Below are 26,596 nucleotides of genomic sequence, written 5' to 3'. Positions count from 1 at the left end.
CATCCAACCATCTCATTCTCTGTCATCCCCTTCTCCTCCTGCTCTCAGTCTTTCTCAGCATCAGGGTCTCTTCCAGTGAGTCCGCTGTTCGCATCAGGTGGCCAAAGTACTGAGCTTCAGCATCACTTGCCTGATCTTAGGAATTCTCACCTTACTAGTCTCAGATTTCCCTCTAACTCTCCTTCTTTCCCTCTGAAGTCCCTTGCACTCTCTTCTTCACCTCAGAAAGGTTGATAATGCTCTTTTGCTCCAAAAATAACTTTCGCTGTGGAAATTTGATGCCTTAAGAAATTTCCTAATTTCTGCGGGCAGATTTGAAGTCTGCTTCGTTCATCCAAACAGGTACACACTCCCCCCCCCCGGCCAGAACTGCCTCCTGCCCCCCCCATCCCCAGCTCCTGGTACCTTAGTGTGTCGTTTCCATAGCAACCGAGATCCCCAATGCCCAGATCGTCTGCCATTATCAGCAGGATATTTGGTTTAGACATATTTGCTGATTTTAATTCGCAAGTCTTCAGAAGCAAACACATGATGAGCAACACATTTAAAGAGTCCCTAGAGAGAGAAGAAAGAAAACAGACAAAAAATAAACGTTTCCTTTGGAATGAAAAAGTCAGCCTTTCAAACCAGGTTGCGGGGAAGGTGCGGGCATTTGCATTCCACTGCACGAGTGCTCCTTCCATAGGTCCGGTCCAACTCTTTGCAACCCCACTGACAGGAGCCCACCAGGCTCCTCTGTCCATGGGATTCTCCAGGAAAGAATAACCAGAGTGCATTGTCATTTCCTTCTCCAGGGGATCTTCCCCACCCAGAGACTGAACCGGTGTTTGCTACACTGGCAGAGGGATTCTTCACCGCTAAGCCACCTAGGAAGCTCCTCCTCTATATTAGGATTTAAGAAAGAAGAGCCTGCAGCCCTTGTATACTTTTATCCCAGAGGCTTGACCAATCCATTCCACGCGCCACACAAAACTTGAACGCGTTAGTTTTTGCTTCTGAAAGTCGTGATCAGCCCAAATTCAGTTTCTTTCACTGAATTCACCCAGGCCCCCACCTTGCACTACTTTGTAATTAATTCTCCCTGCACCACGGGCACGCCTTTCCCTGGGCCTCAGAACTGCCTTCCTGGGTCAGGGGGGCCCAGGGTGAGGGGGGCCCAGGGTGGGGGGAGCCCAGGGTGAGGGGGGCCCAGGCTCCGCCAGGAGGGAAATGGGGCCAGGTCGGATCAGAGGGGGACTTTGTTTTTAAAGGATCAATAGGGGATTAAAACTACCCGACAGCACAGCTCTTTTGATCAAATGATCACTGCTCGGATTTCAAAAGCGCGCGGTCAGCGAGCGTCGGGGGCGCACCCGGCGCGCGCCACTGAGGTTTGGGCGGTCCTGGGGGTGGACCTACGCAGGCTCTCCCCGCTCCCCAAAAGCCAGAGGCACTCGGGGGCTAGACGCTCCAGCGGATCCCCGAGACCTAGCAGGGCCTCCGGTGCCATCCACGTTCCCGGATCGCGTCCCGGTGGACGTTCCCCGATCGCGTCCGGATACGCCAAGCAGTCCGGAGGGTCGGGGAGGCGTCTCCGCGGTGCTCGGGGTTGGGGACCTGTAGCCTGGGGACTTCGGTTTGTAAAGGATCAATACGGGATTAAAAGTCCCCTAGACAGCACAGCTGTTTGGATCAATCACCGATCCGGTTTGCAAGGCGCGCCGCCAGCGAGTGCCGGGCGCCGCCTCGGCGTGTGCACTGCGTAACGGAGGTTTGGGCGGTCCTGGGGGTGGACCTACCGAGGCTCTCCCCACCCCCAAGCCCTGGGGGCTAGAAGCTTCAGCGGAGCCCAGAGTCCCCAGCAGCCGCCCTTCCCCCCCCCGCCCCACCCCGTGCCAACCCCATCCCCCAGTAGGGCCCCGAAGCGCCAAGCAGTCCGGAAACTGGGGGCGGCGTTTCTGCCGCGCTTGGGTTTCCGGACCTGTAGCCCGTGGCCTGAGACTTGGGGAGTGGGATTACCCTTGGAGGAATTTGTGGTGGTGAAAAGGAAAAGAGAAATAAGTTTTTCTTTCCCTTTCCTGAGAACAAAGAAGAGAGTGAACAGTGAGCAGGCCTGATCATTCCTAGTTTTGTTTTTTTTTTTTTTCACTTTAACTGCTCGGAACTCTGCCTGTCTGTAACTAAAGTTTGCTTTTTCTGACCCCTGACTCTGCAGGAGCCACAATTCACCCCCCCCCCCACCTTGGAATCTATGCTAAATACACCCCCTACGTGGTGTTCACGCTTACAGCACCCTTCTCCTTGAAGTTACATGTCAGAAAGAAGGCTCCCCAGAGCAACCGAGCCGCCAGACTCAGTTATGGGTTACTGACGACAGTGTAGGACTGTCTTTTAAACAATGCAAGAGGAAGAAATCAAGATCCTATCACCTCTTTGGGGGCCTGCCTGTTGGCCCAGAAGATAAAGAATCTGCCTGCCGTTTGGAGACCCGGGTTCGATCCCTGGGTCAGGAAGACCCCCTGGAGAAGGAAATGACAATCCACTCCAGTAATTCTTGCCTGGAGAATCCCATGGACAGAGGAGCCTGGAGGGGCTCCAGTCCACGGGGGTCGCCAAGAGTCCGGAAGGTAGGGACAAGGGGCAGACCGATTGCATCCTAGTGGGTTTCAGGCACACGGCCACGCCTGTGGGGTGGGGGGTGGGAGGGTGGTCACTGTTCAGAACGGGGCTGTGTCTTACTTTGGGGATGGAGGGCGCGCGGGGAGAGAGGGCTGGAAGGAGGCTCCGGAGCGTGGGCTTTTCCAAGAGGGAGCCCGGGAGAGTCGCGCCATAGTGAGTGGCCGGAGGGGACGCGGAGGCGCTTGGGGACCGGGACCTCTGGGGCGGGACAGGAAGTCTTTGGAGAGCGGGGGAGGGCCTGCGCCACCTCTACCGGGGCGTGGCCTGCCTGCCCCCGCTTCCTCCCCGCCGCCTCCCCCCGGCTTCTGGTCCGTTTCCTTCCGCTCCCTCCCGTCGTCCCTCCCCCCCACCTCCCGACGCCCCCCGCCCAGCTCTCTTGTCCCGCCGGCGTCCGGGAAGGCGAGGCTGCCTCCAGCTGCGTTTTGGAGACTCCGAGGCGGAAGCGCAGCCCGGCCTTTGGCTGGGTGGGTGGGGGTGGGGGTGGGGGGCGGTCCGCGCTCGCCCTAGACGCCCCACCCCTCTCCATTCCCCTGTTTCCACGCCCCCAGCCCCGGGATCGGGGAAGGACCGGGTCCCAGGGTCCCGCGCACCTGGCGGCGTGCGCGGCGCGTCTCCTCTGCGCAGCGGGCGCCATGGCGGAGCGCGGCCCGAGCGCGGGACCTTGCCCCGTGCGCGCTGTGTCCCGCCCACCGAGCGGCGAGAGCAGGGGTGTGGGGTCCCCCTCCCGCTCTAATCCGCTTAAAGTCCTGGGGCCTCAGGCGGAACTGAGCTCCTAAACAGGTTTGCCTGGGTGGCTCTCGGTGGCTGGCACTCCCAGGGGACTGGGGCCAAAGTGGGGGTGCGGTTGTTCACTTTCTGCGTCCTGTTTGACTCTTTGCGACCCCATGGACTGTGGAATTGCCAGGCTTCCCTGTCCCATCATCATATCCCGGACCTTGCTCAAACTCATGTCCATCCATCGGTGATGCCATCCAACCTTCTCATCCTCTGTCGACCCCTTCTCCTCCCGCCTTCAATCTTTCCCAGTATCTGAGTCTTTTCTAATGAGTCAGCTCTTCGCATCAGGTGGCCAGACTATTGGAGCTTCACCATCAGCAACAGTCTTTTCAGTAACGTGACTGTTATCACACCCCCAAACTGGTGGCAATGGGGTAAGAACAGGGATTGAAATTCGTTATAACTGGTTGGCAGATAGATGGGGAAACAATGAAAACAGTCACAGACTTTATTTTGAGGGGGTCCAAAATCACGGCAGATGCTGACTGCAGCCATGAAATTAAAAGACACATGCTCCTTGGAAGAAAAGTTACTGACCAACCTAGACAGCATATTAAAAAGCAGAGACATTACCTTGCCAACAAAGGTTTGTCTAGTCAAGGCTGTGGTTTTTCCAGTGGTCATGTATGGATGTGAGAGTTGGACTGTAAAGAAAGGTGAGCACCAAAGAATTGGTATTTATGAACTGTGGTGTTGGAGAAGACTCTTGAGAGTCCCTTGGACTGCAAGGAGATTCAGCTAGTCCATCCTAAAGGAAATCAACCCTGAATATTCATTGGAAGGACTGATGCTGAAGCTGAAATTCCAATCCTTTGGCCACCTGATGCGAAGACCAGACTCACTGGAAAAGACCCTGATGCAGGGAAAGACTGAAGGCAGGGGGAGAAGGGGACAACAGAGGATGAGATGGTTGGGTGGCATCACCGACGCAATGGACATGGGTTTGGGTAAACTCTGGGAGTTGGTGATGGACATAGAGGCCTGGCGTGCTGCGGTCCATGGGGTCGCAAAGAGTCGGACACGACTGAGCAACTGAACTGAACTGATAGCTGGTTGGTTCACTTTGGATGCAGGTTTCTGGGATCCCACCCCCCAAAAAAAGCTGGAAAAGCTGCAGTCATGAGAATAGTGAACATGCTCTTCACCTCAAGTGGCCAGAGTATTGGAGCTTCAGCTTCAGCATCAGTCCTTCCAATGACTATTCAGGACTGATTTCCTTTAGGATGGACTGGCTGGATCTCCTTGCAGTCCAAGGGACTCTCAAGGGTCTTCTGTTACTGGAATAGAGTTGATTTACAATCTTGTCTTAGTCTCAGGTGTAAAGTGAATCAGTCATACATACACATGGATCCCCTCTTTTTTGTATTTCCTTCCAATTCAGGTCATCACGGGTCATTGAGTAAAGTTCCTTGAGCTATACAGTAGGTTCTCACAAGTTATCTGTTTAATACATGTGTGCTATATTGCCTCGATCATGTCCGAAACTTTGCGACCCCGTGGACTGTATAGCCTGCCAGGCTCCTCTGTCCACGGGATTCTCCAGGCAAGAATACGGGATGGAGTAGCTCGCCACTTCCTTCTCCGGGGGAACTTCCCGACCCAGGGATTGAACCTGCGTCTCAGGTCTCCTGCACTGGCGGGCAGGTTCTTCACCACCAGTGACACATAGAAAGCCATTTAACAACAGTTCCTCTAAACGTGCATGTTAATTCCAAAAATTTAGACCTAGACTATTTTTGCTTTTCAAAATGTGCTATTATATTTGAATAGCAAAAAAGAAAAAGAAAGCCATTTCAGACGTCATAGTCTGTTTGTGTCTGTTCCAGTCTCCCAATTTATCCTGTGCACCCCTTACCCCCTGGTAAGCCTGATTTTCTTTTCTACATCTATGACTGTTTCTGCAGTATGTGTGGGTGTGTGAGTTCATTGCTGAGTCGTGTCCAACTCTTTGTGACCCCGTGGACTGTAGTCCGCCAGGCTCCTCTGCCCATGGGATTCTCCAGGCAAGAATCCTGGAGTGGGTTGCTGTTTCCTCTTCCAGGGGGGAATCTTCCCAACCCAGGCATCAGACCCGGGTTTCTGTAGTATAGATAAGTTCATTTGTATATTTTAGCTTAGGCGTCTTTTTTTTTTTTTTATTGGAGAGTCATTACTTCCCAATATCATGCTGGCTTTCGCCATGCCTCAACCTGAATCAGCCGTAGGTATACATATGTCCCCTCCTTCTTGGACCTCCCTCCCTATCCCACCCCTATAGTCCGTCATAGAGCGCCAGCTTTGGCTTCCTTGCGCCGTACAGCAGATTCCAACTGCCTGTCTACCTTACGAAGGATAGGACATATGTTTCAAGGCTACCCTATCTGCCGGTCCCACCCCATCCTTCCCCCGCTGTGTCTGCAAGTCCGTCGTTTATGTCTTCGCCTCTTTTGCTGCTCTGCAGTTAGGATCGCCAGGACCATCTTTCTAGATTCCATGTATGTGCATTCACTTCACTTCAGTCGCCCGACTCTTTGTGACCCCATGGACCGCAGCACGCCAGGCCTCCCTGCCCATCACCAACTCCCGGAGTTCACCCAAACTCCTGTCCCTCGAGTCGGTGATGCCATCCAGCCATCTCATCCCCTGTCGTCCCCTTCTCCCATGTGCATTAATATAGGATATTTGTCTTTCTCATAGTCAAAACATAAAGACGAGTACTGGATTCTTTTCTTTTTTATTATTGATTTATCTTTTTAATTGAAGGATAATTGCTTTACAGACTTTGGTTGGCTTCTGCTAAACCTCAGCATGAATCAGCCATAGGTATACCTGTGTCCCCTCCCTCTTGAACCTCCGTCCCACCCCCCACCTCTCTGGGTTGTTACCGAGCCCCCGTTTGAGTTCCATGAGCAATACCGCAAATTCCCATTGGTTATGTAATTTACACATGGTCATGTAAGTTTCCCGGCTCCCCTGGAGGCTCAGCTGGTAAAGAATCCGCCTGCAATGCGGTTGGATCTCTGGCTCAGGAAGATCCCCGAGAGGAGGGCTTGGCAACCCGCTCCTGTATTCTTGCCTGGAGAATTCCATGGACAGAAGAGCCTGGTGGGGCTACAGTCCATGGGGTCACAAAGAGCCTGGCACAACGCAGGGCACTGTGAGTTTCCAAGTTACTGTCTTCATACATCTCAGCCTTTCCTTCCCGCCCACCACTGCCCTACACTGACCGCAGCCTGGATTCTTCAGTTAGGTAACTTTAGAAGTGGCGGAGAAAGGATTCAAGCCCACACAAGCAGGCGACTTGACTTCACACCGGTGGTTTATATTTGTCTGGCGCCAGTGAAGACCTGCAGGGGCTCGGGGAGCCGGGTTTCCCAGGCGGGCTCCTATCGTGCGTCCGCGTCCCGATCGCACCAGCAGAAGGGAAACCGGCCGCAGCATGGCTGCAGCCACGGCTTCCACGTGTTGTCCGCCGCGTCCAGCTGCAGCGGAACCGGGCTGAGCGTCCGGCGGTGGGCCGCCACGGCCCGGGCCACGGTCTCCACCACCCGGTGGAACGAGGGCTCCGTGTCCGGCGTGAGGGCGTGGGCCTCGGAAGGGTCTCGGGACAGGTCGAACAGCAGCGGTGGGTCGTGCTGGGTTACCCGGTCCCCAGAGCAGGGGCACACCAGCTGCCCGTAGCAGGCGCCTGCGCCGTCCGGCTGGAAGACGGGGGTCGCGAAGTGGACTTTCCACACTGCGCCTCCTGGCGGGAAGGCGAGAATTAGTGCGGGTGGGACCTGCAGGCTAAGGATGGATGGTGGCCGGTCTTCTGAGCCTGTTTGGGGCGGATGGGACAGGCGTGGGCTTCCCTGGTGGCTCAGACGGTAAAGAATCCGCCTGCAATGCAGGAGACCCAGGTTCCATCCCTGGGATGGGAAGAAACCCCAGAGGAAGGCCTGGCAACCCGCTCCAGTATCCTTGGGCTTCCTGGCGGCTCAGACGATAAAGAATCCGCCTGCAATGCAGGAGACCCAGGTTCGACCCTTGGGTCGGGAAGATTCCCTGGAGGAGGAGGGCATGGCCACCCACTCCAATATTCCTGCCCAGAGAATCCCATGGACCGGAGCCTGGCGGGGCTACACACAGTCCATGGGGTCGCCAAAGAGTTTGACACTACTTAGCGACTGAACAACCAGGAAACCATTGGCAAGCCTTCCCTTCCTATTGGGGACAGGATGATTGACAGCTAAAGGATGCTCCTGGGATCGGAAGGAAACTACCGCCAAGAAGGAAGTAAGGGCGGTCACGTGGAAATATATGAAAGGCGTGAAGGAGCAGAAAAGGAGAGCAGAGGCCAAGCGGGGCCCCCGCGTGCGGCGGACTCACGGTCGCGTTGGTGCCACCGGGCGGCGTGCAGAAAGCTCTCGCAGTAGTGCATGAGGAATTCGTGGTCCGAGTGCTCCGCGGTCCCCTGGAGCAGGGCCAGCAGGTCCCGGCCGTCCACCACCCTGCAGGCGGGAGCGAAGGAGCGGACTCAGGGCGGGGCACTGGGAAGCGGGCAGGAGCCATTAGCGAGCCCAGGCGGGCAGCTGGTATACCATCCGCCTTTGGTTGGAAGAGCCAGGCGGGTCCGCCCCCTCCAGGGGGCTGAAGCAAAAGGTCTACCCGGCATTATTCTGAATGCACGGATGGGTTATTGTCTGGGAAACAGCTGCTTGATTTTATACGGATTGGAGCTTTAACTCCTTACAGAAATATGTGGTGTGCTTCCACAAGACCTGGAATCATTCCATAAATATATATAACAAAATAAGTATGCGTATATACGATATATATGGGGCTTCCCTGGTGGCTCAGCTGGTAAAGAATCTGCCTGCAATGCAGCACACACGGGTTTGATCACTGGGTTGGGAAGATCCCCTGGAGAAGGGCGTGGCACCCCACTCCAGTATTCTTTCCTGGAAAATCCCATGGACAGAGGAGCCTGGCCGGCTACAGTCCATGGGGTCTCGAAGAGTCAGACATGACTGGGCAACTAATGCTTTCACTTTCATCATATAAATTAATTATGTATTCATCTGTATGTTGGCAAGTTTAAGACATTATTTTCTTTCTTTTACTCCCAAATTTTGTATAATTTTTTGGGGGGGTCATGCTGTGCTTCGTGTAGGATCTTAGTTCCCTGACTAGGGATTGAACCCACAACTCCTGCATTGGAAGTACGGAGTTTCAACCACCGGGCTTCCAGGGAAGTCTCAATAATTTTTAAAAAGAAAAAAAAAAGGAAACATCGAAAGTCCCTATCAGGCTACGTGAAAAGGACTCTCTCGTGATGGACGGTCAGTAAATACGTCGGTGTGTTTCAGCGACCATCGTCATACTCAGGCTCCACTTTTAACTCAGGAGAGGGACATGTTGTGTACACCATAAAGAAGACATTGGAGCCCATAATGATGAACGATTTTCCAGGTACCCATCTCATGGGCGTTTTAGGCCAAACGAAAGTGATGTTTGACGCACACGTTGTCTGTATGCAAAACGGAATTGCCTTCTCTGGGCCGGTCTTTACCTGTCCTGGGGCACCTGGCCACCCGCCAGGTGGACCACGGTGGGGAAGACGTCCATCAGGCTGGTGGGTTCATGGACCACGCGGCTGGCCGGCAGGACCCCGGGCCACCGGAATATCCCCGGGACCCGGATCCCGCCTTCCCAGCCGCCCGTGCCTTTGCTGCCTGTGTTTAAACATGAACAGGAAAGAATGTGATTGCAAATCAGGGGTTGCTTCCCTGGGTGACTTAACCCTTGTGTTCATTTTAAATCACTCTTTCTCCCCCTCTCTGTTTAATGACATGATGACATTTAGCTCCTACATGGTCAGATTTTATTTTCCTTATAAATCTGGGTGTTGGTTTTCCACCATCCTGGGATCAGGATGTGAATGTCTTGGGGGACATTATTCTCTCCACCACTCAGGTGTCAGTATTTGGGGATATTATTCTGTCTATCAACCATGTGGGGTGTCAGGACGTGGATATCTTTGGGGACATGATTCTGTCCACCACAGTGATCACTGGGGTTCTTCTGATTTTTGTGACTTTGCTTTTGTAAACTCACATTCCAGAGGAAGGGTTGAGAATTATTGGGAAGAGATGAAGACAGTAGACACACATCTGCGAATGCGTAACTCTCACCTTTGTATATCCCATTCCAGCCACCATATTGGTTGTTTCCAGACTGAGCCTCTAAGGACCCGCCGTGATCCGATGTAAAATAAACGAGGGTGCTGTTGGTCAACCCTTCTGTGTCCAAAGTATCGAGGATCTGGCCTGCAAAGAACACATGTGTCTGAGGCGGTCAAAACAGAAGACAGTCTTTCACCAAATTTTTGGAACACTTCATGAAAAGGAGTCTTCAGTATGAAAGCATGCTGAGTGACCAGTCACAGAAGTGTGGGATTCTAGTGGGTGTAGTCAAAGCTCTGGTTTTTCCAGTTAGTCACGTACGGATGTGAGAGTTGGACCATGAAGAAGGCTGAGGGCAAAAGAACTGATGCTGTAGTGCTGGAGAAGACTCTTAGGGTTCTTTGGACTGCAAGATCAAACCAGTCCATCCTAAAGGAAGCCAACCCTGAATATTCATTGGAAGGACTGATGCTGAAACTCTAGTCCTTTGGCCACCTGATGGGAAGAGCTGACTCACTGGAAAAGACCCTGAAGCTGGGAAAGATTGAAGGCAGGAGGAGAAGGGGGCGGCAAAGGATAAGGTGATCAGATATCATCACCAACTCAATGGGCGTGAATTTGAGCAAACTCTAGGAGATGGAGACGGAGTGCTGCAGTCCATGGGATCTCAAAGAGTCGGACACAACTTGGAGACTGAACAACCAGATAGCGTCTTTGATCTAAGATTGATACATCTGTTTGTATGTGCCCCCATTCAGCCTCCAAAAAATTTCAGGAGAGTGACAAGGTTGCATGAGACATAGGACAGTGTGGCGAACACTGAAAAGTGAGGCAAAAGAAGATTACAGAGAAGAAAGGAGAGGGACCAGTGGTGACTATGAAGCAGGCGTTAAACTGTTTGCACAGCAATGAAGAAAAGCTACTTACCCACCATCCAGTCCATCTCTTCTGTGTTGTCCCCGTAAAGCCCATGGGGACTCCTCCCACGGAAGTTCTCAGTCGTGACAAGTGGGGTGTGGACGTGTAGAAAGGACACAAAGAGGAGGAAAGGTCCTTGCTTGTTTCTGAAAACCGATACAACACGCCTGGCTTTACTTCTTGTTCACTTGTTGCAGTGGACCCAGTTGGGTTCCCGGGATCATCATTTAGGACCATCCATTTGACCAAAACTGTCTTTCTGAGCCATAAGGATTTCACCATGCGGGCTTTCCTGGTGGCTCGGTTTGTAAAGAATCTTCCTGCAACACAGGAGACCTGGGTTTGATCCCTAGGTCGGGAAGATACCCTGGAGAAGGGCATGGCAACCCACTCCAGTATTCTTGCCTGGAGAAGCCCATGGACGGAGGAGCCTGGTGGGCTACAGGGGTGGTAAAGAATCAGACATGACTCAGCGACTGTCGGTTTCACTTTTTTTATACCTATTAACAAGAGAAGTGGGCAGCAGAGGATGAGAGAGTTGGATGGCATCTCATCCGACTCGAAGGACATGAGTTTGAGTAAGCTCCGGGAGCCGGTGATGGACAGGGAGGCCTGGCGTGCTGCAGTCCATGGGGCCGCGAAGAGTCAGACACGACTGAGCCACTGAACAACAACCTACCCATTTCGGAAGAAGGAGATTCAGGATGCGTCTTCACCCCGAAGCGCCTCTCTGCACTCACCTTTTGACAAAGGATGAGACCTCCCGGAGCATGAGTGGCGTCGTCCTCTGAGAGCGCATGGGCTGCTCTGTGATGGAATGATTCCGCATCAGAAAGCAGTCCGCGTGCGCGATCAGGGCGCCCACCACACAGGAGGCGGTGAAGAGCAGGAGGCACACGACGGTCGACCAGATGACCGGAGTCCAGGAGGCTGGGATCAGGTGGGTGAGCTTCCCGATGGTGAGCGTGAGGGCGGCCAAGGCCACGAGCTGGGAACAGACACCCAATCGATGCTCCAGGACCGCACGCTTCTCGGAGAGTCCCCAGCGCTCGCAGTCTGCCATCATGCTGAACGGCATTCCGTAGAAATAGTCGAAGCCGTGATTGAGCGGGTGGTGGCAGTAATCGTTGGCAGACGCACAGTTGAGACCCAAATGCCATTTTCCTGGAAAACAGGCAAAAAAAGAAAAAGTGTGCAGACGTGACAGTGGTCCTTTCATCCTTCCGTGAGTGGGTACGACGTGCTTGCCGAGTCCTCGGTTCTCGGCTGGGTGGTGGGATGAGGTCAGGGTGCAGGCAGGTGGGCAGGGGATGGTGTTTGCTGTTATTTCCCCAGGAACCTGGCCGGGTTGGGTCAAGGCAAGGAGAAGTGTGCCCGTGTTTCTGGTGCCCGTTGTAACTAATCACCATCTCCATCTTCTCAGAGTCTGATCGTTCTTTCAAACACCTGTGAGTTGCCTGCATCTTACTGTTTCTCAGTTGAGAACTCCGTAACTTTGCCAGCAAAAGTGCATCTAGTCAAAGCTGTGGTCTTTCCAGTTGTCATGTATGGATGTGAGATTTGGACCAAAAAGAAAGGTGAGCGTCAAAGAATTGAGGCTTTTGAACTGTGGTGTTGGAGGAGACTCTTGAGAGCCCCTTGGGCTGCAAGGAGATCCAACCAGTCCATCCTGAAGGAAATCAGTCCTGAATATTCATTAGAAGGACTGATGCTGAAGCTGAGGCTCTAATATTTTGGCCACCTGATGCAAAGAACAGACTCACTGGAAAAGACCCTGATGCTGGGAAAGACTGAAGGCAGGAGGAGAAGGGGACGACAGAGGATCAGATGGTTGGATGGCATCACCAACGCAATGGACATGAGTCTGAGCAAACTCTGGGTGATGGTGAAGGACAGGGAGGCCTGGCGTGCCGCAGTCCATGGGGTCACAAAGAGTCAGACACGATTGAGCGACTGAACAGCAGCAACGGATTAGAACCACATGTGGTCTGCAGTGGGGACCTTAGAGAGATTTTGCGTTCTGTTGAAAATTTGTTACCGTCACATCTGTGATGCGTCCAATGCCGTCTTGTAGGTGATTTGCAGTTGTATTTTTATTTTTTAAATTTTTATTTCATACTGCAGTTTTACTGATTAATAGTGTTCTCTTAATTTCAGATGTACAGCAAAGTGAATCAGTGATACATATGCATGTATCTCTTCTTTTTCAAAATTTTTCCTCAGTTAGATTATTACAGAGTATTGAGCAGAATTCCCTGTGCTGTCCAGCAGGTCCTTGCTGGTTCTCCATGTTAAACACAGCAGTGTGTCCATGTCCATCCCAGACTCCCTAACTATCCCTCCCCCATCCTTTCCCCTGGTGACCATCAGGTTATCACAGAGCATTTAGCAGAGTTCCCTGTGCTGTCCAGCAGGTCCTTGCTGGTTCTCCATGTTAAATAGAGCCGTGTGTCCATGTCCATCCCAGACTCCCTGACTATCCCTTCCCCCATCCTTCCCCCTGGTGACCATCAGGTTATTACAGAGTATTGAGCAGAGTTCCCTGTGCTGTCCAGCAGGTCCTTGCTGGTTCTCCATGTTAAATACAGCAGTGTGTCCATGTCCATCCCAGACTCCCTGACTATCCCTTCCCCCATCCTTCCCCCTGGTGACCATCAGGTTATCACAGAGCATTTAGCAGAGTTCCCTGTGCTGTCCAGCAGGTCCTTGCTGGTTCTCCATGGTAAATACAGCAGTGTGTCCATGTCCATCCCAGACTCCCTGACTATCCCTTCCCCCATGCTTCCCCCTGGTGACCATCAGGTTATTACAGAGTATTGAGCAGAGTTCCCTGTGCTGTCCAGCAGGTCCTTGCTGTTCTCCATGTTAAACACAGCAGTATGTCCATGTCCATCCCAGACTCCCTGACTGTCCCTTCCCCCATCCTTTCCCCCTGGTGACCATCAGGTTATCACAGAACATTGAGCAGAGTTCCCTGTGCTGTCCAGCAGGTCCTTGCTGGTTCTCCTTGTTAAATGCAGCAGTGTGTCCATGTCCATCCCAGACTCCCTAACTATCCCTTCCCCCATCCTTTCCCCTGGTGACCATCAGGTTATCACGGAGTATTTAGCAGAGTTCCCCGTGCTGTCCAGCAGGTCCTTGCTGGTTCTCCATGGTAAATCCAGCCGTGTGTCCATGTCCATCCCAGACTCCCTGACTATCACTTCCCCCATCCTTCCCCCTGGTGACCATCAGGTTATTACAGAGTATTGAGCAGAGTTCCCTGTGCTGTCCAGCAGGTCCTTGCTGGTTCTCCATGGTAAACACAGCAGTGTGTCCCCGTCCATCCCAAAGTCCCACTCTACCCCCCACCCCCACCCAGTTTCTAAGCTTTTAAATCACAGCGCACCGGAAAACTGTATGAACCACCAAAAATCTCATTAAGCTGATATTTCTGGCGCATCTACTTTGCATGAAGCAATGTGGGTAACAACATCCCAGCATGCGTGGAGCTTTATGTCCAGTGAGACATTCTACTGTGTTTCCCAACTATTTCACTTGCAAACTTTTTAGTTGAATTGAAAGTGAAAGTCGCTCAGTCGTGTCCAGCGCTTTGTGACCCCATGGACTATTGGTCCTTGGAATTCTCCAGGCCAGAACGCTGGAGTGGGTAGCCTTTCCCTTCTCCAGGGGAATCTTCCCAACCCAGGGATCGAACCCAGGTCTCCCGCATTGCGGGCAGATTCTTTACCAGCTGAGCCACAAGGGAAGCCCAAGAATACTGGAGGGGGTAGCCTTTCCCTTCTCCAGGGGATCTTCCCAATCCAGGAAATCGAACTGGAGTCTCCTTTATTGCAGGCGGATTCCTTACAACTGAGCTATCAGGGAAGCCCGTAGATGAATTAAATGTCCCTATAAAAATAACGTGCTCAATACTGTTTGACTGGCTCCTGACTATGATTCTTTGGATGTTGCCAACAAAATTGGGATCATCTAAACTGAGTCCAGTATAAAAGTCTTCAGAAGAAACAAATGGTAATGTGCTTAATCCTTAGAAAGTGTACCTACCTATGAGTCCGGTGGTATAGCCTCTGTCTTTCAGTATTTTTGCAAAAGTTATTTCACTGGGCGGAAGTCCTCCAGAGACCGCTGTCCACCGGAGAACACGGTGACCTTGACTGGAAACCATACCTTTGATCAACGGTGTTCAGAGAGATGTTACAGTCAGACATCGAGTTTGGTCATCAAGGCTATTGTTAAGTGTCAGTCACTCCGTCCTGTCTGAGTCTTTGTGAGCCATAGACCGTAACACACCAGTCTCCTCCGTCCATGGGATTCTCCAGGCAAGAATACTGGAGTGGGTTGCCATTCCCTTCTCCGGGGGATCTTCCTGTCCCAGGGATTGAACCCTGTATTGGTGGAAATCTCCATGACTCAATATGCGATGGAGAATTTAACCTTCCAACATGAGTTGAGCTCATGGGGTTTATTTCTGGCATTGTCACCCAGTGTACTTTCTTTTTTTTTTTTTTAAATTTATGTCTATTTTATTTTTTGGCTGCGCTGGGTCTTTGTGGCTGCCGGCCAGTCTAGTTATGGCGACTTTGTCTTTAATGGAGACACCGTTTCAGTTTGTGGATGAAAGGCGCTCAGTCATGTCTGCCTCTTTGCGACCCCACAGACTGTACACTCCATGGAACTCTCCAGGCCAGAATTACTGGAGTGGATAGCCGTGCCCTTCTCCAGGGGATCTCCCCCACCCGGGAATCAAACCCAGGTCTCCTGCATTGCAGGCAGATTCTTTACCATCTGAGCCCCCAGGGGAGGCCTTGAACTGTGTGGTTAAATATGGTTAAAATAGGATGTTGTATATTATGTGACTTTGACCACAATAAAACAAAAACAGTAAAAAAAAAAAATTACAGGGGGACTTGGAGCATTCTCCCGACCCTGTACTTAATAATTCATGCCTGCTTAGTCACAGAGAGCGTGTTCCTGTCCACTGTGTGGCTAGATGGAAGGACCGACCTGATCGGAGCGGGTATCTGCCTGTTAAAAACGCCGCTCTGCTTGGGGTGCACACAGGGGCGGCGGCCAGATGCTGGGTGAGCCTCACGCCGTCTGCCGCAAGGCGGTCGATGTTTGGAGTCCTGTGCAAGAAAACATTAGCTCTCTTAATCCTCAGCAAACCAACACGGGGTTTGTTTTTCTTTCCATAAAGCAGAGTGACATCCTACTAGATAGAAAAGCTGGCATTTTACGAATGAACACCTCCCTGAGTCCATTCAGTCATGCCCGACTCTTTGCGACCCCCACGGACTGTAGCCCAACAGGCTCCTCTGTCCATGGGATTCTCCAGGCAGGAACACTGGAGTCGGTTGCCTTAATCTACTCCAGGGGATCTTCCCGACCCAGGGATCGAACCTGCGTCTCCTGCACTGGCAGGCGGATTCTTTACCGCCTTAGGAATGAGCAAAAAAGACAACGACTTTGCAGAGGTGAGGATGTCGTACAGAGTGACGTGAGTCAGAAACATAAGAATATCGTATATGAGCGCGTATATGTGGAATCTGGGAAGATGGTACCGATGAACCTGTTTGCATAGCAGAAATGGAGACGCAGATGTAGAGACAAACGTGTGGATACCAAGGAGGGAAGGTGGGGTGGGGTGGGATGATTTGGGAGTTTGGGATTGACCCATAGACCCCACTGATACAATGGGCTTCCCAGGTGGCGCTAGCGGTAAAGAACCCACCTGCCCATGGAGGAGATTCCTGGGTCAATCCCAGGGTCAGGAAGATCTCCTGGAGGGAAGGCGTGGCAACCCACTCCAGTGTTCTTGCCTGGAGAATCCCCATGAACAGAGGAGCCTGGTGGGCTACAGTCCATGGGGTTGCAAAGAGTCTGAGATGACTGAAGTGAGTTAGCATGATACTGTGTATAAATTCGTAAATGACTGAAGCGACGTAGCGTGATACTCTATATAAAATAGATAACTAGTCAGAACCTACACTACAGCACGGGGAACCCTACTCAATGCTCTGTGGTGACCTGAACGGGAAGGAAAATCCAAAAAGACGGGGGATACAGGTACACGTATAGTTGATTCACTTTGTTAGCAGAAGCTAACAACATCGTAAACAACTATACTCCATTGAAAATTAATAACAACAAAAAGAAAACAGTGGCAAAACTTCAAACGTCTTCTGAACCATCAAAGAAACATCAACTGCAGAACTGTTTTTCGATGTTTGACCACACCCCTCTGCATGCAGGATCTTAGTTCCCTGAGCGGGAATCGAACCTGCATCCCTTGCGTTGGAAGGCAGAGTCTTAACCACGGGACCACCAGGGAAATCCCATTCAACTGCATTGTTTACCAAAAGCTTCCACTTTTGGAGGCTGAGATGGACTCAATAGAACATCCAGAATTGAGAGTCCAGGGTGATTTCTCACTTAGGACTCTCAGTCTTTTTTGTTTTTATTTTTAAATTTTTTTATATGGGTGTATCATTGATTCACCATGTTGCATTAGTCTCTGGCGTACAGTGGAGTGATTCAGTTATACTATGCGTTTGAGCTGGGCTGAGTGCAGGTGTGGGAAGAATGCAAGATGGAAGTGCTTTTAATCGCTGTCATGTCTGACTCTACAACCCCATGGACTGTAGCCCCTCCAGGCTCCTCTGGCCATGGGATTCTGCAGGCAAGCATACTGGAGTGAATTACCATGTCCTCCTCCTGGGGATCTTCCCCACCCAGGGGTAGAAGCCGACCGAGTCTCCTGCGTTGGCAGGCGAACTCCTTACCACTGAGCCTCCTGGGAAGCCCGATATCTTACAAAGAAAGGATGTGTGCATAGCTCTGTTCAAGTCTGAATTGCCTAGACCAAAGGTCAGATGGCTTATCATGGACCTCAGCACCCGGGTGTCAGATAAGCCGGTCTCCGGTCCTTGCCTGATGGTGGTGTTGCCGTAGCAACCGACGTCTCCAATGCCGAGATCGTCCGCCATCAGAAGGAGGATGTTCGGCCCGGGGCCGCAGGCGGAGGGTTTCGGACCCAGAAGCGCAGCGAAGGCTAGCGCCAGCCAGCTCCTGAAAGACAAGGGCCAGACAAGGCTGCGTGCGGGGTTGCATCGAAGTACACAGCTTCTGTGAGCGGGAAAGCTGGGGCCGCTCCTCCAGGGGACTTTCAGAGGGGCATCCCGGTACAGGAGAGTCTGAATACATCTCTTAGGCATTTGATTCGTTTTTCTTCTTTTTAAAAATGTATGTTATGGGGAACACATGTAAATCCATGGCTGATTCATGTCAACGTATGGCAAAAACCACTACAATATTGTAATTAGCCTCCAACTAATAAAAATAAATGAAAAATATATATATGTTTTATTAAACATAATGTATATTTCCTAAATATATATTATAAATTATATTAAATTAATATATATTATCATCCCATTCCAGAAGAGTTTGAATACATCTCTTAGGCATTTGATTCTTTTTTCTTCTTTCTAAAAATATATATTACATTAAATATAATACATATTATTTGATATTTTTCTTATTTTAAATACATATTAATTAAATATAATATATATATATTATCATACTATTTCAGAAGAGTCTGAAAGTATCTCTTAGGCATTTTCTTTTTGTTAAAAGCCACTTGTACTTTTTTTGGATATTAGCGTTGAATTTCAGAAGAGGTTGGATACATGTCTTAAGCATTAGATTTTTCTTCTTTTTTTTTTTCTGTTAGCGACCCCATGGACTATAGTCCATGGAATTCTCCAGGCCAGAATACTGGAGTGGGTAGCCTTTTCCTTCTCCAGGGGATCTTCCCAACCCAGGTCTCCCGCATTGCAGGCGGATTCTTTACCAGCTGAGCCACAAGGGAAGCCCGAGAATACTGGAGTGGGTAGCCTGCCCCTTCTCCAGGGGATCTTCCCGCCCCAGGAATCACACTGGGGTCTCCTGCATTGCAGGTGGATTCTTTTCCAGCTGAGCTACCAGGGAAGCCCTAAACATATATTCTGTTAAATTATCATCCCATTTCAGAAGAGCTTGAATACATCCCTTAGGCATTTTCTTTTTGCTAAAAGCAACTCATACTTTTTTTTTTTAATATTAGCTTTGAATTTCAGAAGAGCCTGAATACGTCTTAGGCATTTGATTTTTCTTCTTTTTTTTTAGTTAAAAATGACTCACACTTTTTTTTTTAATATTATCTTCTCATTTCAGAAGAACTTGAGTACATCTCTTAGGCATTTGAGTTCACCCCCGCCCCCGCCTTTTTTAAGTTAAAAACAACTCATGCTGTTTTATAGATATATTATCATCCCATTTCAGAAGAATTTGAATACATCTCTTAGGCATTTGATTTTTTTTTCTCTTTTTTTAGTTAAAAACAAGTCACACTTTGTTAAGATGATCACATTTCAGAAGATCTTGAGTACACCTCTTAGGCATTTAATTTTTTTTTTTTTTTTTTAGTGAAAGACAACTCACACTTTTTAAAATATATATTATCATCCCATTTCAGAAGAGTGTGAATATATCTCTTAGGCATTTGACTCTTTTTTTCTTTTTTTTTTTGGTTAAAAACAACTCATACTCTTTTTTTAAAAACACATTATCATCCCATTCAGAAAAGTTTGCATTCATCTCTTAGACATTTTTTTCCCTTTTTTTTTAAGTTAAAAACACTCATACTCTTTTTTTTAAAAATATTATCAACCCATTTCAGATTTCAGATAGTTTAAAAAAACTCACACTTTAAAAATATATATTATCATCCCATTTCAGAAGAATTTGAATACATCTCTTGTGGCTCAAATACATTCCCTGGTGGCTTAGCTAGTAAAGAATCCACCTGCAATTCGGGAGACCGGGGTTTGATCCCTGAGTTGGGAAGATCCCCTGGTAAAGGGAAAAGCTACCCACTCCAGTGTTCTGACCTAGAGAATTCCATGGACTGTATAGTCCACGGGGTCACAAAGAGTCGGATACGACTGAGTGACTTTCACTTTCACTTTCTTAGGCATTTGATTTTTTTTTTTTTTTTTTAGTTAAAACAACTCACACTTTTAAAATACATAACATCAATCGCATTTCAGAAGCATTTGAATACGTCTCTTAGGCACTTGAAATTCTTCTTTTTTCCAGGCAGTCCAGCAGTTAAGATTTCGCCTTCCAATGCAGGGAGGACAGGTTTGATCCCTGGTTTGGAAGCTAAGATCCTACATGCCTTGAGGCCAAAAACCCAAAATGTAAAACGGAAGCAGTGTTGTCATACATTCAATAACATGCACTCAGCTGCTTAGCCGGGTCCGACTCTTTGCAACCCAAGGACCATAGCCTGCCAGGCTCCTCTGTCCGTGGGGTTCTCCAGGCAAGAAGACTGGAGTGGGTTGCCATGCCCTCCTCCAGGGGATCTTCCCGACCCAGGGATCGAACCCGAGTCTCCTGCATTGCAGGCAGATTCCTTACTATCTGAGCCCCCAGGGAACTCCAAGGGGCATTGATCAGTGACTAACTGAGAAAGATCACTTTACTATCAACGGATTCTGAAAAACTGACCGGAAGAGACGCAGAGGCAGACGGTGGAGATGACCGATTTGCACACAGCCCTGTCTTACCAAGAGTGTTCCAGATGTAACATGTCCTCTCTCCTTGTATTTCCTGTAAGAAATAAAGAGGTGTATACTTGGGCAGCAGGAACGGAACTATTGATAGTGCATTAAATAATATAATGGCTCAGTGGTAAAAAATAAATAAACAATCTGCCCGCAACGCAGGACATGTGGGTTCAGTCCCTGGGTTGGGAAGATCCCCTGGAGGAGGAAATGGCAACCCACTCCAGTCTTCTTGCCTGGAGAACCCCACGGACAGAGGAGCCTGGTGGGCTACAGTCCACGGGGTCACAAAGAGTAGGACACGACTGAGCATGCAGGCAATCCTGTGAGGCCGGTCAGCTTAGGGCACTGAGTATGCTCAAGAGTTTCAACAACAAGAGGGAAAAAGTTGATTCTGCCAGTAGCCTGTGAAAATGACCAAAAACCCATAAAGGAAGGCTCTTCCTGGAAATTGCCCAGCTGTCGAGTAGTTAAGACGGTGTGCTTCCAGCGCAAAGCGCGTGGGTTCAGTTCCTGGTCGGAGAAACTAAGATCCCGCATGCTGACCAGTGTGGCCAAAACAACAACAAATCACACAGGGGGCTTCCCTGGCGGCTCAGCGGTAAAGAATCCGCCTGCCAATGCAGAAGGCGCTGCTTCCACCCCCGGGTTGGGAAGATCCCTCTTGCAGATGAACAGTGAAGGCTGTGAGCCACAAACACTGAAGTCTGTGAGCCCTAGAGCCTGTGATCTAGGATCCGGCAAAGAAGACACAGCACATCCATGAGTAATAAATCAGTTAATCTGGAAACAATAAAGAACCAAAGCGATGCTCTTCCCTGCGGAAGAAGCTTTACAGACACTGGACACCGTCTCCAGAATGTAGAACGCAGACTTCCTTAGATGTACTTAGGACAGAGGGGGTGATTGCTTCGGAGGCCCCAAAACAGACCACTGTTTCTCCCTTGTGGTGAAAGTTCCCGAGGCGTTCTGCATTCAGGCGTGGCTGCTGGAAGCCTGGTTCGGTCCAGACGGACCTTGAGTCCCACATCGGGAGCAAGGAAGCAAGGTTCTCCCTGCTGGCTCAAGTGGTTAAAAGAACCCACCTGGCAATGTAGGAGACGCAGGTTCGATCCCTGGGAGGTCCCCTGGAGGAGGAAATGGCAACCCTCTGCAGTCTTCTCGCCTGGAGAATCCCACAGACGGAGGAGCCTGGCGGGGCTACAGTCCACGAGGTCGCAAGCGTCAGACCTGACTCAGAGGCTGAACAACAGCAAGCAAAGCCGTGTTTCCTCCGAAGGTTCTAGAATCCTCGGACCTCACCCAGGTTGTGGTTTACTGGTCCTGTTTGCACAAACTCGGGACGAAGCGGATGTTCTAGTCCAACGGCAGACTGGAGGCGTGTTCAGTTTGACGAGGTCCCAAATGCCCTCGAGGTAGGTCCTTGGATCAGAAGGGGCCAGTGTGCAAACAGCGTGTGTGCTCAGTCAGCCCTGCCCGAGTCTCTGCGACCCCACGGACTGCAGCCCACCAGGCGCCTCCGTCCCTGGGATTCTCCAGGCAAGAATACTGCAGTGGGTGGCCACACCCTCCTCCAGGGGATCTTCCCCATCCAGGGATCGAACCCCCGTCTCCTGTGTCTCTTGCCTTGCAGGCAGGTCGGTTACCACTGAGCCAGCTGGCTACCCTGTCCAAACAGTGTCCTTGGAGCCAGACTGCAGGAGGTAGGCTGGAGTGGGTATGTCCTTGTTGGAACTCTCTTTCAACTTGACCAGGAAAAAAAAACAAAACCAACTGGTTTGGGGTTTCTGGCCTTTTGTGTCTGAGTCCTGATGTGACTTAAAAAAAAAAAAATGTAAGGGCTTTCCCGGTGGCCCAGTGGTAAAGAATCCACCTGCCGGAGAGGGAGACACGGGTTCGATCTCTAGTCTGGGAAGATCCCACGTGGTGCGGTGGGGCAACTAGCTGAGCTGGTGCTCTCGAGGCCACGAGCTGCAGCCGCAGAAGCCTGGAGCCCGTGCCCTTTCACCAGACGAGCCCCTGCAGTGAGAAGCCCGCAGACCGCAGCTAGAGAGGAGCCCCTGCTCGCTGCCCCGAGAGAAAACGCCCTGAGCAGTGATGAAGACCCAGCACAGCGCCAAGTCAATCAATAAATAACACTGTCCAAAATTAAAAAAAAAAAGAATATTAAGACTCCTCCCGACCCGCCGCGCCCCTGTGGCCCAGGAGTTAGGATTCCATGCTGTTAATTCTGGGCCCAATTTCAATCCCTGGTCAGAGACCGAAGATCCTGCGAGCCTTGAGGTGTGAGCGAAGAAAAGAAAGAAAAGGAGAGGAGGGGGAACAAAAAAGAAAGTAGAACATGTGTTTATCAAGAACGTCATGATTAATATTTCAGGCTTTTCTGCCAAGGTGGTCTTGTCCCTGCCACTTCTTTCTGTCTTTACATTGGGACGTGGCCCCCGACCATCCAGATGGCTGAGCTTGTCCTTCAATAAAACTGGATTTCCAATGGCAGGGTGAATTTGCGGAAGGGACCACAGCTTTCTGATCCCCAACATAAAGGAGGCAGCATAAAGGAAAACACAAAATGAAGTGAGAAGACATCAATACGACATGATCTCTAATACATATTTTTTATTTTTAGTTCTGGTGAAACTGAAAGTCGCTCAGTCATGTCTGACTCTTGGCGACGCCGTGGACTATGCATAAGTCCATGGGATTCTCCAGGCCAGAATACTTCAGTGGGTAGCCTTTCCCTTCTCCAGGGGAATCTTCACAAGCCAAGGATCGAACCCAGGTCTCCTGCATTGCAGGTGGATTCTTTACCAGCTGAACCATTAGGGAAGCCCTGATTGCCTTTTAATTGTGGTAAACACACATTGATTAAAAACAAAAAAGATTTGTATGGAAGATCATGTCATATCAATACAAAATTCCTTCCCAGGTGGCACTAGTGGTGAAGAACCCGCCTGCCAATGAAGGAGACCTGAGCTCGATCCCTGGGCCGGGACAATCCCCTGGAGGAGGAAACGGCAGCCCACTCCAGTACTCTGGCCTGGAGAATCCCATGGACCGAGGAGCCTGGCAGGCTACAGTCCATGAAGTTGCAAAAGAGTCGGACAGGACTTGGCGACTCAACAGCGATGAACAGACATCGCAGAATTTCCCGTCTCCGTCATTACGTGGACAGCGCACTAGCGGTGAGCACAGTCCTGTCATTGTACAGCCGTCCCCGGGGCCCTCTTTCGGAACTACTTCATCTCCGCAGACCGAGACTCTGTCCCCATGAAACATGCTCCTGCCCACCCCGCTCCCCCAGCCCACGGAGCCCACCCTCATGCTTTCTGTCTCCATGAATCGGATGAGTCTATGCTGCTTATATCCATGAACCACACAGTATCTGTCCTTTCCTGTCCGGCGTATCTCACATGGAGAAATGTCCTCAAGGTTCACCCACGCTGTAGCCTGTGTCAGAATCCCCCGACGTGGCTAAATGATATTCTGTTGTGTGCATGGACCACATAATCTATATATGCAATATTTTGTCATTGTTTAGTCCCTCAGTCGTGTCCAACTTCTTTGCGAGCCCGTGGGGGCCGTAGCCTGCTAAGCTCCTCTGTCCATGGGATTCTCCAGGCAAGAGTATTGGAGTGGGTTGCCATTTCTTTCTCCAGGGGATCTTCCTGACCCAGGGATCGAACCTGGGTCTCCTGCATTGGCAGGTGGATTCTTCACCGCTGAGCCATCAGGGAAGCCAGTATATCCAGCATTTTTTTTTATGAAAAAGGTTACATGGAAACTTACATATATGTGACATAGATAGCCAATGTGTAATTTGCGGTACGGCCCAGGAAACTCAAACGGGGCATCTGTATCAATCTAGAGGGTCGGGAGATGGGAGGAAGTTTCAAAAAGGAGGGGATATATGTATACCTGTGGCGGATTCATGTTGAGGTTTGACAGAAAACAGCAAAATTCTGTAAAGCAATTATTCGTCAATAAAAAATAAATTTAAAAAAAGAGAGAAAGAGTCAAGATAGCACATGGTATGCTACTATCTGTCGCAAACAATAATAGGAAAAGGGAAGTGTTGCGTTAGACGCCCGGTCATGTCCGACTCTTTGCGACCCTGTGGACTGTTAGCCCGCCAGGCTCCTCTGTCCGTGGGATTCTCCAGGCAGGAATACTGGAGTGGGTTGCCACTTCCTACTCCAGGGAAAAGGGAAGAACACGTTTATTTGTTTGTCCAAAAAACCGTCTGGTGACAACAGATGCTTTGTACAGATGAGTGGCAATCGTGTCCCTTGATGTGAGGCTCATTCCTTGGGCTAACCTTCAACTTCTCTTTCCCTGGATACCCAATAAATGTTGAATGTCACCGAGTGACCGGGTAACATCATGTGTGGTGAAAATGCCGGTCCGTGGCAGCCTGTTTGTGGCCATGAGGAACCATAAAGACATGAGGGAAGCCAATTGTGGCTCTTGGGTGGGGGGGGGTTGGTGGTCAGTGACCCTTGATGTGGCATGGATTTTGCAGTGGCCCTGAGCCTTGCTTATGAGTGGAAGAGAGATTGGCTTGTGCGGCCTGCGTGGTGGGGTGGGCTTCTGAGCTGGGGGCATCTTCCTTCTCCCAGCTGAGCTGTCCCGGGGGAACCGGAAGATGTGTAAGGAGGCAACCTTGCAACGTGTAGGTCAATACATTCCAGAGATAACACCAGGGCCAAAGTTACTAAGAAACTAGACCTTAATTGTTCTGAACATACAAAAGGCAATGGAAGCTATGTGAGGCAACAGCAGGGTTAGCTCACCCTATCCCTATCAACACAAGCATATTGCAACACATACGTGTATCAAAATGTTGCTTTGTACAGGGCAGACTCTCACAAAGTTATCTGCTATTTAGATCTCCATTAAAAAAAAAAAAAAGGATACAGAAAAAGAGAAAGAAAGCCCTTCAGTGAAGTAGTACCTATAATTTAGCCTTTGATGCTCTTCCAGGGAAGAAGGAATTGCAAGCCCTTGGGTTTCTGGCCACCCTCCAGACCCCCGGGCAGCATGCCTCGCTTCTCCACTACGCTCCGGGCTCGGTTCCCAAACCCACTTCAGTTTTGAATCTCAGCATCTCTTCAGCGCCCAGTCCCCCACGCTCTGAAATCTCTTAGCATCTGAGAGGTCGACTCCGCAGAGCATTCCTCTGTTTTCGACCCGGGTGGACTGTAGCCCACCAGGCTCCTCTGACCGTGGAATTTTCCAGGCAACGACACTGGAGTGGGTTGCCGTGCCCTCCTCCTCCAGGAGATCTTCCCCACGCAGGGATGAACCCAGGTCTGGCAGAGTCTTTATCATCTGAGCCACCAGGGAAGCCCTCTCTTTCGCTATTTAATTCTACAGTCCTGCCAGAAACCCCACTCGGAGGCAACATCTGACATGGATATCTTTCTTTTCTTTTTTTTTAAACAAAACTTGCCTGCCAAGTACAGCCAGACTCCGGGGGGGTGCCAGGCGGCCACGTGTGGGCTGAGGGTCACCAGCCGGGCTGCTTGGAGAACAAATCAAGAAAAGCGGGTTACCTGCAGGGCAGTCTCCGGGCCCGGGAAGCCGAGGTCAGCGGGCCGCGCGCGGGAGATGTGATCTCAGGCTCTGACCCCAGGAGGTCCGTGCGGTCCACGCATGTGCAGCTGATTCAGACTCCGGAGTAGCAGCGGTCCTGCCTGCCCCAAGTTAGGTTGTGCGCGGACTCAGCAAGCCTTGCAATCTGCAAAATAGCACAGAAGATCTTCTGTAGGGAGGGCCTGTCGTCCGTCCTTTTTTTTTTTTTTTTTTTTGGCCTGTCGACAGAAGATCTTCTGTGCTCCTTGAGAGATGGTAATGTTTGCCAAGGGATCTCAGACAGCCGGAAACACGGAGCCTTTTCATTCACAAATAGGGCTCCGGCACATGGCTCAAGTCACATGGGGCGTTTGCTGGCCCCTGTCCCAAAGCAGGGAGGTGGTTGCCTTGAAAATGCCCCCTTGCACAAGTCCTGAAATGTCGCGTGCTTTCCCCCTTGTCTCGTGTCCGCTCCCAAAATGGAAAGACAGAGGACGGCTCTGAGGAGGTTTCGACTCCTTCTGTGTGTGCCAACGACGCTTGATCACCGGAAACTGAAAGGTTGTTGCTGGGCCCTGAACACGCCGGGATGCTGGGCCTCCGGATGGGAGGATTTCAATTCCGGGAGCAGCGATGAGGCTGGATCGCTCAGAACATTTGTGTATCAAAGGTTTATTCAAATATAGGAGAGACAGACAAAGCTTCCGACACAGACATCAGAAAGGGGCAGAAGGAGTGCCCCCCACCCCTTGCTGGTTTTCAGCAAGCAGTTTTATGTCTCTTAGAAAGATATTAACCAGATAAGAGGGACACCTCAAAGCTGAAGGAGTTTCACCAAACCCCTCTCCCACAATATGCCCTTTTGAGATAGCTTAGCACTAGATGTGTCATCCCCCAGCCACAAAACAATTGATA

The 26,596-nt window shown here is 50.5% G+C and overlaps 3 protein-coding genes across 17 annotated transcripts in view; 1 reads left to right on the top strand and 2 right to left on the bottom strand.

Annotated features, from left to right (window-relative positions):
* LOC122689345 (arylsulfatase D-like) overlaps positions 1–3,359 on the bottom strand; it is a 20,806-nt gene extending 17,447 nt beyond the window's left edge. For 2 of the 4 annotated variants that reach the window (XM_043895699.1, XM_043895703.1), the window contains exons 1-2: positions 2,719–2,854; positions 406–555 (exon numbers count right to left, since the gene is read on the bottom strand). In XM_043895699.1, coding sequence (XP_043751634.1) covers positions 406–555; positions 2,719–2,810 — 242 coding nt within the window. In that variant the 5' untranslated portion in view covers positions 2,811–2,854. Of the gene's footprint in view, positions 1–405; positions 556–1,398; positions 1,692–2,718; positions 2,855–3,248 lie in introns of those variants that run through there. The other 2 variants (XM_043895700.1, XM_043895702.1) reach the window with 2 other exon arrangements.
* The window catches only part of ARSH (arylsulfatase family member H), a 50,214-nt gene continuing 25,216 nt past the window's right edge, over positions 1,599–26,596 (top strand). For 4 of the 8 annotated variants that reach the window (XM_043895710.1, XM_043895704.1, XM_043895709.1 and 1 more), the window contains exon 1: positions 1,884–2,606. The gene's annotated coding sequence lies outside the window, so the exon portion shown is untranslated. Of the gene's footprint in view, positions 1,616–1,881; positions 2,607–23,102; positions 23,293–26,596 lie in introns of those variants that run through there. The other 4 variants (XM_043895708.1, XM_043895707.1, XM_043895706.1 and 1 more) reach the window with 3 other exon arrangements.
* On the bottom strand, positions 6,716–26,414 carry ARSL (arylsulfatase L). Of its 5 annotated transcripts, none has more exons than XM_043895712.1 (11): positions 25,663–26,409; positions 20,114–20,156; positions 17,430–17,567; positions 15,504–15,625; positions 14,544–14,666; positions 11,237–11,660; positions 10,506–10,642; positions 9,588–9,722; positions 8,966–9,128; positions 7,783–7,904; positions 6,716–7,159 (listed from the first exon to the last, which is right to left on the bottom strand). In XM_043895712.1, exons 2-11 carry the CDS (start codon positions 20,134–20,136, stop codon positions 6,801–6,803), a joined length of 1,746 nt encoding a protein of 581 aa, XP_043751647.1. In that variant the 5' UTR covers positions 20,137–20,156; positions 25,663–26,409; the 3' UTR covers positions 6,716–6,800. The 5 variants fall into 5 exon arrangements, with proteins under 5 accessions (XP_043751647.1, XP_043751648.1, XP_043751649.1 ...); XM_043895713.1 differs by lacking the exon at positions 25,663–26,409 and adding an exon at positions 21,196–21,434; XM_043895714.1 differs by lacking the exon at positions 14,544–14,666 and having other exon boundaries at positions 25,663–26,412.

This window comes from Cervus elaphus, chromosome X (assembly GCF_910594005.1).
Source record: "Cervus elaphus chromosome X, mCerEla1.1, whole genome shotgun sequence".
NCBI lineage: Eukaryota > Metazoa > Chordata > Mammalia > Artiodactyla > Cervidae > Cervus > Cervus elaphus.
The sequence above is the reverse complement of the archived record's forward strand: the minus strand, read 5'-3'. Positions and strand labels throughout refer to the sequence as shown.